Here is an 18790-nt window from a genome sequence, read left to right as displayed (position 1 = left end):
TCGCGGTGCGTTTCTCCTCGCCTGCCCGGGTCACGCGCCACAGGTCTCCCACCTCCTTCGGTCCTCCCCGCGGTAACGAGGGCACCACAGCTGCCGCCCTCAACTGGGAGAGCGGGAACGAGTGCGATGCCCTGCGACAAGGAATGAGGAGCGAGGGAGTCAGGGTTGTTGGCTGGCTTCTCAGACGCTCGCAAGGGAAGCCGACTGGCCGGTCCACACACTGCGTCCCCTTCAAGCTTTCGCTCTCGGCCAATGCCCTCATCGGTGACATTGAGGCTTGGCGGCCAACCCATAGAATAATCACATCATTTCTCGAGAAAAAGAAAAAGAAGAATCCAAAGAAACTGAAAACAAATTGTGTAACATAAAGCTCAAAGTCCTTATGTATTGAAGATGCGTTTTCTAAATATTATTCCTTGAAAAATGTTACGCTGAATTAGTAGGGCTTCAACCTGCGCTAGTTGGCCTGCATCACTGACGACCTGAAGTACAGCGCATCAGTTTCCTGCGTCGTTTTTACATTGACATTCGACATTCTGTCCTTGTTTCTTGGAAGGCGCTACAGTTCAAGGACTTGTTTACACTGCGTGGCAGACCACAGCTCTTCGTTTTCCTTCCAATACAACGCTATCAAATTGCATTGCTGTCAATACATTTAATATCTCTTGACGCTGATCAGGAATTTCGTTGAGCCACCGCGGTGCTTCAGTGGTTATGGCGCTCGGCTGCTGACCTGAAGGACGCGGGTTCGATCCCGGCCGCGGCGGTCGAATTTCGATGGAGGCGAAATTCTAGAGGCCCATGTACTGTGCGATGTCAGTGCACGTTAAAGAATCTCAGGCGGTCAACATTTCCGGAGCTCTTCTCTGCGGTGTCCCTCATAGCCTGAGTCTCTGTGGGACGTTAAACCCCCATAAACGAAACGAAACGAATTTCGTTGAAGAAGTGGAAGTAACGTTAAGAAAGAATTGTCCATTAAATTATTTCCAAGGGGGAGATCTGACTTGAGGCAAACGAAAATTACGCCACAGGTGTGGAGGCTTGGCCTCTAACTTTGTGTAACTTCACGAGTAGAGCTGACGACTCGAGAAACCGTCACTCGTCCCTAGTGTTTTGCTTGCGATGGATTGAGATGAATACACGTTTGGCTACGACAGCCCATTCACGATGACTGACCGCGATTGTTGGTGCACTTCACTTCTGGGTCGCCGTAAATCACAGCATGTAATATCCCCAAAAATCGCTTGCGACGAAGGCTTCCTGCCTCCACCCTAACCCTTTCATCTAGCTTTCAAATATTTTTTTTTCTAACAAAAATCACTTTTCAATACTAGGCTGCATGCTTTCTGTTTATTTTACCACTGGATCCTTCCCTCACCGTGGCACAAAGCGACCCGGGATAGGTCCTCCTTTTCATGCCTTACAATAAAACCCGCTGGTTGCTCGATGGGCAGTGCGGGCAAGGCAATTACATTTTTATTTTTTTCTTCGGGTCACCCACCTGACCAATGTCCATTTATTTCGTCTTCGTTAATTTCTCCTCCGGGAGTACAAAAGCCTTTTTACATTCCCCTGGTCTCTTCATTCATTTATGCCTGTTGTACGTAAGTGGTGCAGGCAGAGGGATTTCATTCCTTTTATGAGCCTGGGCATAATGACTGTCCGATTTTATTCCCCCTTGTTCGATAATCTGCATTTCTAAGCCTAGTGTCCAGTTTTGTTCTTTTCCCTCGCATTGAAACGTGGACTGAAGGGGGAAACGCATGTACGCACACACGCACGCGCGCACGCACAGTGCCATAGACGCTTTTTAATTAAGTTGCGGCTTGCACGAAGGCAAAAGACTGAAAAAATTGTCCCCTTCTAGCAGACGCCGTGGATGAAGCCGCCTACTGGCTCTGGTGGCTAATTAGCTTAAGTGCTTGCTGTTTGACGAACGAGAGGCATGACGACAGTGGTAATATTAAGAAAAAAAAAACACAACGAGAACAAACATGTGCGGCAATAGTGCGCAGCCACTTATAGGCGTCTACTGCAAGAAGTTTTCTTTCGCACATTAGCCTCCTGTTTTCTGGCTGACATACCCGCGACAGCTCTAGCATAAACTTTCGCGCCGCGCGCCTGTCCCCTTCAGCTTCTTCCGTGCTTCCTACCTGTTGTTTTAATATTTTCGCTCGCCTTCTTTAGAGTGAAGGAAGACAGGAGGCCTGCCCTGGTGGGTCCGCTTTTCCTCTCGTCAAAGAAAAAACAACAAAAGACAAGCTGCTTCTTTCTTCAAAAGTGGCTCTGGTAAAGATCAAATGAAAAAAAAAAATGACGTTAAAATTCGCCTTCTTTAAAAAGGAAAAGTCATCACGAAGAGAACGAAAGGGACCGCGTCAAAACATGTTGTTTTCGCTAACGGGCAGTGCGAAAGAAAAGTGATTTGGTCGAAAAGGAGCGCGTCTTAATTACGTGGCGCCCCGGGGGGCGAACGTGCGCTGGGCTCCCATCGCCCGTTTGGCGGAGAACGGAGGGGGACCGCGAGCGCCACCTTGCCGGGGTGGCGCGCAACAGTTCAGAGGACACCTACAAAGTCTCCGAGCTCAAAAGTGGGCTTAGTACGGGTACACTCGCAGGGTAGTCACCTCCTCGCTGTTTTTCAATGGAAGTCCGGGGTTCCCGTCGGGCATTCCGAGAACCATTCTGTTCTGCGGTTTCGTGCTGTGTGCGAAGCTTGAGGTGCGAGATTTACGGGCCTGCTGAGAGGGTGCATTATTTTACAAACTATGCTCGTTCTGCTGTCAATTCTTACTTCGGAAGGAGGGCGTTTTCGTAATAGCGTTTCTTTTACAGCCACATCTATATGGGCGACTTTCTTCGGGGCGATTGCACTGGCGTAAACACAGTGCTAAGCATTCGGGTGGCTGTTTTTTATCCTCGTAACTCTTTCGGTTCGGAGCAAATTGACATTGTTCTTGTAGGCTTTAATTTTATGATGTTCTTTTTCTGTGTGTGCAAATTTCTGTCCGTCCGTCCATCCGTCCGCCCGTCCGTCCGCCCGTCCGTCCGGCCGGCCGGGGGCGGACACCTCAGCTAATTAACAACGATGTTCACCTCTATAAAAATTCAGATTCAAGGTCACCTGGGAAATAACAAAGAGCAACCATGTCTTTATAACCGTACTCTGCATACACATGAGGACGGGTTACCCATGTTTTGCAGTATAGTTTATGGAAAAAAATTAACACCAAGAAGGTGGAAAGGCAATGGACAACGAAAAAGACAGCTTAGGTAGAATACACGGACTTCTTTGGGAGCTCCCATGAGAAGCATGAGAACACTTGAGGCGCAGTAATTGTCCAGCGAAGCCCTCCACCGGCCCACCTTACTCAAGTCGTGTCCTCCACAGCGGAAGCTGAGGCCTTCTACGGCTCAACTTCTTGTCATCCTGACGAATTCGAAATCTACCCTTCAAAGGTTAGAGCGTGGGTTGCCGTCTGCACGGTTGACCCTTAGCTCTGTGCTCTAGGTGCAGAATTTGACAGCAGAGGCTTCTCTGTACGTTTTCAATGGGTGTCCTCGCACATAGGTGCCTGAGGCAACGAGGTGGCGGATAGCTTCGCCCTGAAGCGCTGTCTGGGAATCCTTCAAGAAATGTACCTCAGGATGTCAAGAGATTCTTCAAAGGAGCCGTGATCAGCCATTTTAGTTTCCTAAACCAGACACGTGTGGGACCAAGGAACTAGAGAGACCTCAAGCCATTTTACTACACCGCATTTTACAGGTCATGCACGCATCTCAGCGTGGATGCATAAGACAGGCCTGGCATCGTCCTCGCTGTGTTCTTTGCCTGATGTGTGAGGGGATGCAGAACATTACCTTATGTGCTGCCCAGATTACAACGCGATAAGGTGTGTGCTACTCGCTTCCACCAACAGGGCAGCAGAGCCACACCTTTCACTTAATGACATTGTTTTCACATGTGGGAACCAATCATATATAAAGTAGACTTCCAGCCTATTTATTAAATCCATTACAGTCTGCGATCTGTACTCCAGAACAACAACATATGTGATGACTATTTTTGGTAATTAGGTGCGTGGCGACGTAGATATGCCATTTCGCCGATCTGTGCCTCAAATTCCCTACCTTAATTAACATCGTGTACTTGAAGGGTAAATAAAACTAATGTATTCATTTTGTTTATTTTATCTAAGTGCCGCTACAATGGAGAAATTGCCGGCAGTATAATCACAAGACTAATCCCACCATTAGCTTACAACAACCTCAAATCAACTCTCCTCGCACCTTGTATGTATGCAGCTCAGCACAACACGGAGCAGCACCCTTGCATTGCTGCGGGAGTCCAGTTCGTCGTGGAACTGAATTCGAATTTTTAGTCTCCGATTTTACGCCGCGGTATGGTGCCCGAGGTAAAAATATTTTTCGTGAAAAACAGCGCGAACTAGACGGAACATACTAGAGAAAGCAGACGCTCTCTTGTGTGTTACGTCTAGTTTGCGTCGTTTCTCGCTATGAATATTCACCATATAGCCGAAATTTGTGCTTTGCTAGGAAAATATTTCCCCAATAGGGATTCGTCATCCGCCACAAGAATAACACAGACGCCTTAGGCTAAATTACAGAAATGGTGCTTCTTCACTAAGCTTAACAAAAAAAAAAAAAGTTCCACGCAAATATATCACAAACTTTCAGAAAACCGGCTATACCATATTACGATTTGAAAGAGAGAGAACAACTTTATTTACGAGGTTGGGTCCTACCTTATTTAAGGACATTTATAGCTTGGAAGCGGTAATTTTTTCTTGTTTCATAGCCTCGTTTGTCGCTAGCTCATTAGTGTTGTCGCTTCTACTGAATAATATCAACGAAGCATTCATGATAAGAAATAGCCGCACTGCGACTGACCCGGCGTGCGTTAGAAGCTCAGCATGTGGGAAAAACAAAGCGCCGGCTGCAGGGAACAGCGGGAGGGGAGACCCCCACTTAAGCCCCGTTCCGCCCCCTGCCTGTTTGACTCCTCCAAAGTGCAAAGCCAGCTACCCTGACCACCTGGCCTGGCGTCACGTGGAGTCGCCTGACTCACGGAGACGGCGTTCAAAACGAGCCAGCACTGTTAACGCGGAATATCGGTGGTCTCGCGACAGCATCCTCGCACGCCCACCGGTGTGGGTTCTCCGGTGACGAGCGACCGTGAGAGACCAGCGGGCGCACGACGTGACGCGGCGACGCGCTGTATCGACCAGGAAGGGGGGAGCCTGAATCACCGACGGCGTGCCGATGCCCTCAAGCGACGCCCCTCGTCGGCGTCACCTCGTCCGGAGAGGACGGAAGAGTACGGAGCCAGACATGTCTGCAATATTGTAAGCAGAAGAAGCGAAAACAAACAGACGACGAAGGCTGGAAAGACACCACTAGCTCAGGCCTGTAACTGGTGGTCTTTTGTACTGAAGTAACTGGTGGCGACGTTTTTGTACATTGTTAAATAAATGTTCACAGAACAAGACCGACACTAATATAGAAAAAGAAACGTAAAACGTATCACTCAAGTAATTTTCTTTTTCTTTTCGACATAAACAAAACTTTATAAACACAACTAAGTGCTTTCTCAGTTCTCAGAGCCTCTTATGATGCTTCGCAAAAGGTAAGCCAGCGTGACGTAACTATCGCCACTCAATGTAAATTCTCCAGATTCTGCGAAGCTACGTTTACACGGTCTAAATCTTTTGTTCCTGACACGGCCAAGCTGGATATGTAGCGCAAAGCTTGTTTCCGAAGGTTTCCTTCTTTCCTGTCCACCATTTCTGTCCGGCCGCATGCGCTGCATGTCTGGTCTCGATTTAGAACCGTACGCAACCTGGGCGCAATCCGCTGCCAAGTCGCGAAGGGAATGCGTAACTGCGCGTCACATGGCCCACGCGAGTGCACACTATCCGGTCACGGGGCCGGTCGCAGCGGATGCGGCTGCGAGGGCGAGGAGAACCAGCCAACACGGAAGTTTTTCGTCTCAAGATATCGGAGCAGAGCGCCTCGCGAAAGGGTTCGCTATGTGTGTACAAACCGACAATCGCGCAAAGCCGACGCCCACTGCGGCTTCTACGCAACGGCACTCTCGATGGCGCAGTAGGAGTGGACTTATTGAATGGAAAGTACCAGCAGAATTCACAGGCAACGAATGCTGCTGTAGGGCAAAAAAAAAAAAAAAGGGGGATTTTTTTTTATTAGAAAAACAAAGTCGCTATATCTATCTCACTGCTCGACCTTGCCCCTTGAACCGCATATTGAGGGAAGGGAGGCAAGAGAGATAAAGAGGTGCATTAGTGCAGAGCTGCCGATTAATTGAAATCACCAGTGGTTCTAACATCGCACAGCACTAAGACTTTTTTTTTTTGCATTTCGTCTCCATTTAAATGCGGCCGGAATTCGACCCGGCGATATCTTGCTCAGTAGCCGAACGCCATAACCACGGGGCTACTGCGGCGGACTCGCTGTGAAGTGCTGCCGGTGCGTGCTTTCCGAAAGCGGCTCGAATGCGCTTGGGTCCTTGTCGTTGTCCAAACTCTTGCAATTTCGAATTTCGTGAAGTTGAACACAAACAAACAAACAAACAAACAAACAAAAAATAAATAAAGCAAAGAAGCTCACGTAACTCACGCGCGCCAATACTGGGGCACCTTGGTCTACTGCGCAGTTATCAGTGCGCGAATGTCCTCCCACAGCTGCAGTAGTACTGAAAGTTCGGCGTGTTGGTAAACGTTTGCTGCGGCGACATAGCGTAAAAGAATGAGAGAACAGTCTGCCGATGGCGACTGTTCTGTTTCTCGGCTTGATCTCCCGTTCTTCGCGGCGCTTGCAGAGGCAGTAATTAATGGTCTAAGATTAGCGGTAACGAACTGCGCGCCTCGTGAATTCACAACTTTGGCAACTTAGGTCATATTTGAGCTAGCCGCATGCATTCTTACGTGAAGCCATATATGTTGCTGCTTTACATGGTGTCCTATCCGAAATACCGAGATGTCCGAGCTATCCGAGATACCCGAAGTACCGTGAAGCCTACTTACAAGACACCATATAACGAGCATTGTCGAAAACCTGTATATTAGTGCCAAAACACAATTCCGATGGGTCAACCCCGAGCAAGATCTTGGGATGTTTGTATACTTGCAGTGTTTTCGGGTTTGTGCGAAATGAATGTAATAAATAAAAAAGCGATCAAATTAATATTCACGACTGGGAGTCGAATCCGCGGCTGTGCGAACAGATCAGCTTCGCAGGCCGCTGCACCTCGTGTTTTTGCCTCTGTAACATTGGCACGTACTCACGGCGAAAACTGTAACACACACTCGCGCTGTGCATCGCACATCGTCGCCCTCGTCCACTAATACTGCTCTGAAAATCCGTGCTTTTGAGCTATGTGTCGGTAGTGACAGAAAGTTGTGCGCTGCATGCTTTAGCGTGGACAACGTTGTGGCAGAAACACGGCACTGGATCAATAGGCCACCGTCGCTCATTGGGTGAATTGGCAGTGATGATGAATAAGTTGAAGACGCGCATAGCTGACACCCTAGGTCCGTGGAAACCTCAATCACGCTTTGAGGTACGTAGCGCTGGTGTCCACCTGCGAAAAACTGTGCTTCCGCACAATATTTTGTGCTTAGCAATGCTAAACCACCAGCAATTCTCAAGAAGCAAACGTTCACCGGAGACACTGATCGCCTGTATTGTTGACACTGTCGGACATCCTGCAAATGGCGAAGAAGTTTGGGTGGGGTGGGAGAAAAAAAAAATATTTTTCCTGGTCAAGCAGGTCACTGAAAAGCTTGAAGCATGGGGGAGAGGGTAGTCGAGGATGCTCGACCCGTTGGAACGAATACCAGCTGACAAAGTTGCGCGGCAACGGGGCAATAATTGTTTTTTCTTTCTTTTTTTTTGCGGACACCCTCCTCCTGCAAAATTTTCTGCTCGAGTGTACATGTAACTCAAAGGGGGACATCCAGTACGACGGTGGATGTAGAGCGTGTGTTTGAGCTTGGGAGCGGTTGCCGCATTTCTATCAATCTGAAGGGCGAAAACGCCCCTGCGATGACATTTCGGCGCACGTTAAAAAACCCAGAGTGGTCGAAAAAGAATTTGGGGAACACTTAAGCTCTGCATTTAAGGGTATGACGCGATACTTTAATGTGTCTTGTACTGTGCGATGTCAGTGCACGTTAAAGAACCCCAGGTGGTCGAAATTTCCGGAGCCCTCCACTACGGCGTCTCTCATAGCCTGAGTCGCTTTGGGACGTTAAACCACATAAACCGACCGACCGACCGACCGACCGACCGACCGACCGACCGACCGACCGACCGACCGACCGACCGACCGACCGACCGACCGACCGACCGACCGACCGACCGACCGACCGACCGACCGACCGACCGACCGACCGACCGACCGACCGACCGACCGACCGACCGACCGACCGACCGACCGACCGACCGACCGCTTTAATAGGTCTTGTCAGCGGTTCCTCTTAACCACGCAGGCGCGGAAGCTGTTTCCTCTTTCGCAGTCACAATCGATATGTGAAAGACCACACGGAATACATATGAAGACCCGCTTGGACCAAGCCATACAAACGTGCCACACCGCTCATTATTAGTAGCTTTGCTTGTGAGGCATCTGAGGGCTTATTTCCTTTACCTATTTGCACCGACTGAACAGGCTCATGAGGGGACTCAGTGGGGTTGCTGACACCTTAAATTTCCTCACCGTGCGCTTTTCTTTATATCACCTGCACAGCCTTTCCAGAAAGCAGATGACTCAGATTGTTGTTGCCTCTGAATTGCTGGCACATACCGAAGACTGGCCAGGTCAGTACTGAGACGTTGTTCCCTATACCTCTGTATCAGCAGCCTTACATGGGGTCTCTTGACAACAGTGTTTTAAAGCGTGTTAAGCGACTGTGAGCTCAGGCTGCTGCAAAAACGCTCTTGTTTACATTACACACATCGACGCTGTCTATCAGGGCAAAGGAGAAATTTGTGTCATGGACGGTGAATTGCCGTGATGGTATGTCCTTGTGAGACATATACATCGAAGGCTTAAGAATGACATTGAAAACAATCCGTACAGTATTAGATTTTGCCTGTTGAGAAAAAATTTATGCCTTTGGCTTTCTGTGTTGATGGGACTATTCCGTTTTTGAAAGAGCCGTATGATGGATGACTATGCCAAATCGCCACGTTCCCCGACGTCGGTCTTCCAAGAGCAGTGCGCTTTGGTGGTTGTTGGATCTACATGGATGTAATGTGGCGTTTGCGATGGTTGTGAGGTGCAGGGAATGGCCGGGTCGTATTAAGCAGTTCGGTGATTTGAGGAACAAGTTCGGGCTTCCCTTCCTAGACAGTCTTCCCATGCAATAATAAAAACAAAAGAATGCTTTCGTGGCCTAGGGGTAGCGTGCCTGACAGGCAACCCAAGAATGTTAGGGGGTCGATTCTAGACTAATCATCCCAATTTTCTTTTCTGCATAATTCATTTCCTTTATATACTCACACGTCCTAGTGACGCTGAATAATGGCGCGATCTTCTAATCACCAGTTTTTAACGTAGTCATCGCCTTTTAATTCCGCCGCTCCACGTCTGATGTAGCCGCCTTTTCGACCAATCCGGAGTTTCTGCACACAACGCTGATGGACTACGCCTGGCTTCCTTCTGAACGGGACACTTAACGCTGGCGCGTTATTAATCATGAGCCGTTCAATGCGCCGGGCTTCGTAGCCCACATCGTTCCTTTTGCGCGTGAAAACCAATCTGTCAACCATCACTGAGAGGGACACAGTAGACAGCTTTGTGCAATTATTGAGTATTGTTCTCTTAAAAAATTGACTATCTGCCTCTTTGCTAAGTTGACGTCTATGTCCGGCAGCAAAAGACGCATTTATCGCCGAAAAAATTGGAATTTTGATTCAAACTCGTTGAGTCCTTATCGAGGAAGACAGGCTGCCACTGTTTTGAATCCCAGAGGCTACACATGCAATGTAGCGTAGCCTCTGAGATCCGCGCGCCAAAATGCGTGTCAACGCCCGCATTTACTTGCGAAATCGACCGGTGATGGCGATACCTGTACTTATTTTGTTTGTTTTTGTCTTTTCTGGCTTACGAAAGCTCCACTTTTGGTGAGATTGGTCTTTTTGTGATTAGAACGCGTTACCATGTGACAGACAAACTTATACCAGGTGTCCCAGCTAAATGTAACCAAGCTTTTAAAAAACACGGGGTGTCCTAGCCATCCGAAACCAAATGCAGGTTATTTAGAGTCGCATGAGTATTTTTTTCGTTCGTCAAGGTTGACTAATTAGTCAAGCATAATTAACTAACTTTTTAATTATTGACTTGAGGAACAAAGTGTCAATGGAAAAGTTGTAGATCGCTTTGAGAAACAGCTTACTGAGACATTTGCAGCAAAGTAATATTTACGTAATGTAGTTTTTTTACCGGCCTTTAACCATAACCCGCACAATAAGAAAAAGCTTCCACATGACAAACTGTGCCACTTCAACGTCCCAAGACGCGCCTTAAAGAATAAAATCCGTTTTTCTGAAGCCCTCTCCTCGATGAGGCTTTGGGTGCACATTGGGGCAGAGAAGTGAGCGAGCAGCTGGTCACGTGACAACTTTCTTTTAAGGCCAATAAATGAAGCTACGTAAATCGTAACTTGACGAAAACAGCACTACTAGCGGTTTTTCGAGGTGATCTAAAACGTTTGCATTGACACTTTCTTCCTGTAGTTAAATTAAAAAGTTAGCTAATTAAACTTAACCAATTGCTTAACTTTGAAGAGCGAAAAAAATACTCAAGACTAGGCCACGCGACTATGAACAACCCTGAGTTGGTTTTACTGGACTAGGACATTTCGCCTTTTTTAAAAGTTTGGTTAAATTTAGCTGGGACACCCGGTATATGTCCTATAGGTATCCCTTTAACGGCTCGGCGGCCAGCTTCGGTCGGTATTGCTTCTCACCGCGGGCCCATCAACCCCTCCGCCGATACCTTGATCAAGCTCATGGCACTCATCTGTGTTTGTCATCCCGTGTGCGTGTGATGCGGTTAGCGTGCAGGTTATCTGCCGTGGACTGCGGCTTATTTTCCTCTGGCGCGGCTCTGTCACCTGCGCAGCAGTTGTCAAGAAATGATAAAGCTTGAGGCTTGCAGCTAGGCCACGAAACCTTCATGAGCGCAGCAGCGACTACGACGAGAGAGGGCGTGTGGCAGACAACATATGACACTCAAACTACGAGTATGCGTGGTATACATCCTATACAAAAGCGTGCGGAAGTAAGCATGCGACGACGACAGGGTTGTATTTGCTGAACGCATTATCGTTCACTGCGGCTTACTAGGGTGAGCAAAAGATAAGTCGCTTGTTGCAGTACTCACAGTGACAATAAAGCGTTGCCATATGTCCTTCTTGTCCGACGGTGCCCCTATATCAATCCTGTTGTGATCGTTTTGGTGCCTGTGTCGAGATGCATTATCACATTTTGGTTGTGGTTGTCGTGGTTTGTGTTTAGCAGACCACCAATCAAAAATCTCGTCATGCGTCCTCTGCACGGTGGAGGAATTTTTATTATTTATTGACTTACTTATGGGGACTGCGTGCAAGATCCTTGAAGCTTTGGGCACATGTAAGTGCGCTGGCCCCGGCCGTGAAGCACGGCCACCAATAATGCGGATATGTAGCAATTTTTATCGAGGAAGCGTATTCAGAGAGATCAGGCACATACATAAATACACTCCCTTAAAAGTTTCGTAAAGAACAGATACAAATTACATGCCAGAATCCGAAACTCTCAGATGGAGACAGCATGACGCACCCATTCGCTCAACCCGCCTTCTGATGCATCTCCTTTCCCAAACCGCCCCGCCGCGGTGGCTGAGTGGTTACGGCGCTCGGCTGCTGGCGCTAAAGACGCGGGTTCGATCCCGGCCGCGGCGGCTGAATTTCTTTGGAGGAGAAATTCTAGAGGCCCGTGTACTGTGCGATGTCAGTGCACGTTAAAGAACCCCAGGTGGTCGAAATTTCCGGAGCCCTCCACTACGGCGTCTCTCATAGCCTTAGTCGCTTTGGGACGTTAAACCCCATAAACCAAACCAAACCAACCTTTCCCAAACCAGTGCGCCGTGCGTAGTGAAACGACATGATGGTCCCGAAGAAGGATCGACATCTGAGCTAGTTGGTAATGCATCACGAAAAAGTTTAGTGCACTCACGACGAGCGACAAGGTAAGAACAACAAGAACAAGCGCCTGTGTTGCCGTAAGTGCGCTAAACTTTTTCGTGACCAGTGTAGTATGTTGGGTTTAAAGCCCCGACGCAGCACCGTGGTGGAGGATTGCGGAATAACTTCGGCCACTAAACATGAATAAGTAAATGGTAGACTCGCGAAATGTACTCGCTTTGAGGCAAAGTTGTTTCTCGGGTCTAAGCATTCTATTTGTTTGTTTGTTCCTGTGTTTGTGTGCGAGCGCGTGCTGCTAATGCATCGCAGGCGCGTTTTATGCTAAATAAAGCGACGCGAAACGCAAATTCGGAATGGAATTGCGTCGGCGCCGCACGACCTATCTGCCCTTATCCTCCCTCGGGCGCTCACTCCCTCCGGCGTAACCCGTTATCTCCGGCGCCTTCTCTCCGTGCAGCGCGAGCTCCGGGCGCCGGCGGTGGCCGCGGAAGCAGCCGTCGTCGCATCGTCAGAGGCACGCCCACACACTCCTCTTCGGAGCGCGCGCCGGTTCGCCGCCGCGCTGCGCCATGCCATTGCCGCCAGGCCGTGCAACAAGGATTCCTCTGAATCACAACCCCGCGCGCGTCCACAATTGGAGGGGAAGTCGCCGCTGAGGAAAAGGCGCTAAAAACAGGCGCTCGCTAATAAGAAAGCAGAAAAACGAAGTGAATGTAAAGGAATTCCGAAACTACGCATACCGTGGCCAGATCGCGCCTCTTGCACAGCAGCAGGGGGGGTGGCTGCCAAGGCAGCTCTTCCGGTCACGCGAGCGTTTGGGCAAAAAAAAGCGCGACGGCGTCTGGTCGTCGCGCTTCTTTATTTTCGTTGCAGAGGGTGAGAAAAGATCACGGGATCACGGGCGATCGGCTCACCTCCAATTTGTTTACTTCATTTCTTTATTTTTACAGAGCCGAGGGAGAGAGCTATAGCCCTTCCGCTTCTCTCCTTATCTCGCGCTCTATATTAGGCTCGCGTTTTCGTGCCCTCATGCGTTTTAGCATTCTGCTACAAGACGCTCGACTCTCTCTCAGTCTCCGCTCTGCTCTCCCGCACCTCCGCCTCCTCGATGTATTACTTTGCTTTTGTTGCGATTCCGAGCGGTAGCGCATGACATCCGACACCATCACGCGGTTTACTCCTCTCGCCATGTATTCTTCGCCTTCGTGCGTGCGTGTCTCTATGTTTGTATGTGCGTATGCGCTGTCCTTTCTATGTGTTCGTTTGTACTTTCATTCTACTCTCAGTGCGTTCTCCTGCGCATAGTGGCACCACTCCACCCTATCTCTTGCGCGTGCGTACTCCCAGCGGATGGAGCACGTGCTAACCGGCGTCGCGTTATGATGACGTGTGGAGTCCGTTGGCAGTTCGCAAGCGCGACTGCATCCCGCGACCATTCCGACGACGATCAGTTGTACTGCGGTCGCGCTGCCTGCATCGTATCGTGTTCCCGAGGCCGTGCTCTTTCTTGCTGGGGGAACCTTTGCCGTAGCAGTCCATGTTTAATGATCCGTTCCCAAGTCAGCACTCTTCCAGTTACTCCTACCAGCTTGACAATCCTCCTCCATCGTCTTTTGTGAGTATCCACAAGAGAAGCTTAATATTTAGCAATCAAAACAACCTTTCACGGTTCTATGCGCGTTTACCAGCGCGCGATTTCATTATGACGCAATTCTCTTAATGTTGTTGCCGCAAAGTTCTTGTGCAGAGCCGCCGTTTGCTCACAATATAATATTATTTTCGCCAATTTTTTGCGTGTTAGATGTGAGGGTTTCTTTTTTTCCCTTCTTCCTTACTTTAGCTCGCCCGTCGTTAGTTCATTGCCTTCAACGGCTTGCAACGTCTCGGGCGTGCTACTGGAGCGTGGAAGGAACGTTGTTTGTTTGTTTGTTTTTGTTTTTTTTTGCTTTATTTCGTCGTTGTCTCAAGAAAAAGGACCGGAAAGTACTCGGCTTGCTTTGTTTGGGTTCCTTGGTTTTTTGTTTGTTTGTTTGGAGGCGGAGCCCGCGACTGGAGGCGCGGACCGTTGGTCCCTGTGGAAGACACAGGGGTGTGCCTGGTTGATGGAGGCGCTCAATGGAGGTACTAACCCTGAACGGTGATCTTTTGATGGAAGGCATGCGATCACGTGATATGCGACGGAAGAGTACGGATAAAACTCCGCGAACTGGTTCTCGATAAAATCGTTGGCATCTGCGTGGGACACTCTCGTGGTGCGGACAGGAAGAACGTAAGAGAGACGCGGGTCGGGCACCGAGCCAGAATTGCGGTCCGATGAGCGGTTCCCAGCTCAGCGGTCAGCTCGGAGCCCTCGCCGCAGTCCGATCTTTGCGGAAAGAAATCGCCTGACGCGACTGGTGAGCCAGCCGCCACACTCCCCGCTCGTCTTGACAGTAAATAAACCGCTGTTATTTTCATCTAACTCGCCGTAGAATGCACCCATGTCGAAGGTAGTTTTGAGACTCCCGGGAGCGGTCGGCGCAAGCTTCCAGCCCCTCGAGAGCTGCCTCAGGCCGAGGGGTAATTTGACGCCCGGTGTTTTGTTTCTACTTCGTAAAACGGTGATTATCTCCTGCTCTCGTGCGCACGATGCGTTTAAAAGTATTTCGGGCTCAGAGATTAGTTTGCTGTGCGCAAATATTATTATACTGTTTCTTAGCCTGCCCATATTTTCCTGTCGGTGTATAAGACGTCAGTAATGTTGTTTCCTGGGATAATCTGTGTTTGCTAGAGAATACTGGATCAAATGACGAGAACAAAATGGTGTAGTTTAGGAATATAATTACATTATACAAAATTGTGCCTGGTTTACTGTAAAGGAAAAACACGCAGCATACTCAACTCAATTCGGTAAAACTGGTCGAGAAACGTAGCACTTTTGAAAAGCAAGGACTCGGCGTTCGTATTCGCATTTATTCGAACGTTCCTTACGAACTGAGTTTCTGACCTCTTTGCACTTTGTTCGGCGCTTCTTCTACACCCTCCGAATTCGCAAATTTACCGCTCCGCCTTGCAATTCGCTCAGCCTCAAGGGAGAGCAGTTTTGATCAGTTCGCACTTACGCCCATGTGGAATGCTGCTTCTAACCATATTGTGCTTAATATAGTCAGTGTCCAGCCTATTGTCTTCAGCATCGTTCTCTTGTCCTTGGAAGATGTATCTTGTCCTAGCGAACGCCGTCCTTTAGATTATAGTGAATTTACTTTTTGGTTTGCTGGCGCAGTAGACCCGTTGCGCATAAAAAGTGATGGTGGGCATAATGCGCGTGGCAAAGTATTGTCTGTGTGCAGCATTTCATTCCGAAAATGGCATGCAGATTTTTGCCAACGCAAAAATTCATTGAATAACGATCGCAGGCGGAGTGGTAGCTTGTTTAAATATGAGTGCGAAATCTACCTGTAGGCTCTCAGATAATTTCTGCTCACTCCTTGGCGCGGTTTTTAGCCAAATAGACAGGAGGAAATTGGCTATCAGCCAATTTACCATGCTGGCTCCGCTGACTCAGGCTTCTCCTCATGGCTTCAAAGTACAACGGTGCAGCAAGCGCAAGATGCGAAAAAGAAAAGTGTGTCTTCCATAGATCTCACGATCTACATACTGCATCTTCACAATCTCGGCTAAATACATTGCTGGATAAAGGTCTCTCCCACTGGTTTCCAACTTACCCTTTCCCGCGCCAGCCGCCCAACTGCCGTATCCGATCCCTACACTTACCTTCCCGTCTCTCTCTGGCGCTCTGCCCGCCTGATTCTCTGACAACGTAGCGCGTACAGCGCCTCATCACAAGTAACCCGCCTGCCCATTTCAAGCTCCATGTTTTTGACTGGGTTAGCTTGCATGGAATCGATGATGAGCTGGATATTTACAAAATATTGCATGCGCAAGCAAAATAGCCACGCTGCCACCGGAATACTTTTGTTGAGTTTTTTTTTATAAACTTATCAGGCAAGTTCAATGGATCGATTCCAACATTTCTGATCCTTTTTATTGCTCTTTTTTTGGCCCACAACATCAGATGTTCTTGTCGACTGAAAACTTTGTAGACTGCATCGCTTCATAGTCTGCACCCGAACATGCCCGTAATTTTTTCGTTTGATGGGCTGTCTGTTCCCCTTCCCTTCATAGTACCCTCTGACGACAAAATAACGTCAAATTATCTTAAATGCCTTGCTGAATTTCCCAGTGAAAATGTAGTAGCTAGCTATATAGCGAGCAAAAAGAAGTGTATTACAATAAAAATTTATGACAGCGCACAACAGTCGGCTAACAATACAAACAATCAAATAAAAGAGGGAACAAAAAAAATTCACAGCCAATCATTGGGTGCAATGCGACAAATCTGCGTTAGCAGTATTGGTTGTACAGTTTGCTTTTAAGTTAATCGCTTCTTATTGCGTCTTTGAAATGAATTTCGCCGTCGCTTTTTCGTTCCGCAGTTGCGTGGGCTTCTGTTGGATGGACGTGCTTTGCAGGGTTGAAGAGGGTAGAGGCTTGGAGCTTGGAGATGCATTGTTAACCGGTGGCTGCCTGAAGGTGCACGCACAGGATGTTCACCAAGGGGTAGCCGCGATTCGCTAGGGGCAAATGTCGGGCACGGGCGCATCAGCTGCCGATACGAAATAACCAATTTTCAAAACTACTACAGCTCCTTCTCTGTCTCGACGTAGTTGTCAACTGAGATCGATGTAACAGGAGACTTGTCGCCTCGCGCTTCTAAAACACTCTCCTCTTGATAAAGTATGAAAAATCAGGGGGAGTTTAAGAATTCCCTTAAGAGTGCGAGAGGTGATAAGCAGATTCTTTTTCGCCCTCGTGTCTTTTTCGGCGAGTCTTGTTCAGTCTGACGTCAGATGATGATGTCGCCAGGTTGGCCCTTCATTTCATGGGATTAACGCACCTAGAAACACCCGTGGCATCGCCAGGCGGAGAGCTGTCGTTAGAGTAGCTTCGCGTGATCTCGTCGAGCTACTTGATGAGATCGTTTCGCGGCGCCTCCGTCGTTAACTTGGGCGACTTCCGCTGTATCGGTTGCATAACGGTTGTGTTCCCACGACGAATGTGAAGGGCACGCAGCGGTGATGCATCACGCCTCGTGGGGATTAAGCGCGCGTGTCGTTGATGAAATGCGCGCATCCGAGGTGGCATGCGACCGACGGGGTGCCGCTGCCCGTGTTAACAATCACTTCCTCCCTGCCTCCGGATTGGGAGCCCTAATCTGGCAGCGAAAATGCGCCATTCTTTCGTCTGCGCAGATCGTGCATCGGACCAATCCCGCTGCGGGGTCTGAGCTTCGCGGTTGTGCGCAGCCCAAGGTCAAGTGCTTGATTCCTCACGTCGTCTCACTTGGTGAGAAGGATGAACACACGTGCGCGTGGCTTTTGGAGCCCGTAGAAGATAATCCACATGACGATGAGTAAATAACGCGAGGCAGCTATATATATGTTCGGACGGACTCCCTCCCTCCTTGCCGTACGCTTTGACTGAGAAGAAAGTTGGCGTATTCCCGTTCAATACCGTAGTCCTCGGAGCTGTTCAGTAGCTTGAGAAGATTAGCACTAGGGGGCCGAAATGCCAGTTCTTGTAATCGACATGAAGCAAGGAGGGATCTCAAACCTTTTGCGCAATGAAATAATCCGCCCCACGTATCTCACGATTTCACCTTCTGTAGCGGCACAGAAGTTAGACCGTTGTGGCGACCTCACAATCGACCTAGTAGATACCCTGCTGCGACTGTACAGGAGTGGCGAAATGCAGCCACACTATTATAGTGCAGGTAACCCAGCAGTGGCAGAGAAAATGAGAAAATAAAGAAGGAAGATTTGCAGGGTATAACGTCCGACTGGCTGAAATGAAATCAAAGACGTGACGAAATCTCCTCCTGTCGGGTAGAGAGTGAGTAGGAGTAGAAATGCTGGCTAATTAAAATTGCGCTACTTTACCTCGAACATGCCTCTTCCACGAACTCAATGAGTGCTTCGGTAGTTTTCCGTGACTTTGAAAAGCGCTGCCACGGTTCCAGAATGTTGGCTTCCAGGCAGGGACGAGGATCCATTCAACAGAGTGCTGCGGTTAATCCCTCACTATCGAACAAATCACAGTGGCAGAGGAAATGCTAATTTTTTTCCCCTCGCATCTGCAGTGGTCGCGCGCTGCGAACTCAGCCTCTCTAATGCGAACAGTACACGCTTGTAAAGGTCCCTCCCAGCCATATGCCTCACAAGGATTTTGCATCGTAAAATTCTTGCGACGCAGTGCGCCGTGTTGCGTGCTGAGGAGTGCAGTGAAGCGATAGCATTAAAGATGCAGTTTTTGAGAAAAGCTGGCGTCCGTCTGTCCGTGTCACGAAAAAACAGGTGGCCCACTGTGCCAGGTGGGCCACAGTGATTGGTTCAGAGATGCCACTTGATATTGGGACCTCATCATAACCTTCCCATCGTACGTGGCTCTTAAATTAATTATGGTCGACAGAGGTCACGTGACATTGTGACGTCATCCCAACCGGCTCACGGTTGGCAGGTGCC

At 48.8% G+C, this 18790-nt stretch overlaps 1 protein-coding gene across 2 annotated transcripts in view; it reads left to right on the top strand.

Moving 5' to 3' along the window:
• The window catches only part of LOC149339963 (uncharacterized), an 80644-nt gene that overhangs the window by 29720 nt on the left and 32134 nt on the right, over positions 1 to 18790 (top strand). Inside the window, exon 1 of one of the 2 annotated variants that reach the window (XM_089548684.1) lies at positions 13340 to 13845. The exons of the other annotated variant lie outside the window; for it this stretch is intronic. Coding sequence (XP_089404810.1) covers positions 13768 to 13845 — 78 coding nt within the window. The 5' untranslated portion in view covers positions 13340 to 13767. Of the gene's footprint in view, positions 1 to 13339; positions 13846 to 18790 lie in introns of those variants that run through there. 2 annotated transcript variants of the gene reach the window in all.

This window comes from Amblyomma mixtum, chromosome 6, assembly GCF_055824585.1.
Source record: "Amblyomma mixtum isolate Tamu chromosome 6, ASM5582458v1, whole genome shotgun sequence".
NCBI lineage: Eukaryota > Metazoa > Arthropoda > Arachnida > Ixodida > Ixodidae > Amblyomma > Amblyomma mixtum.
This window is presented reverse-complemented; position numbering and strand designations above follow the sequence as displayed.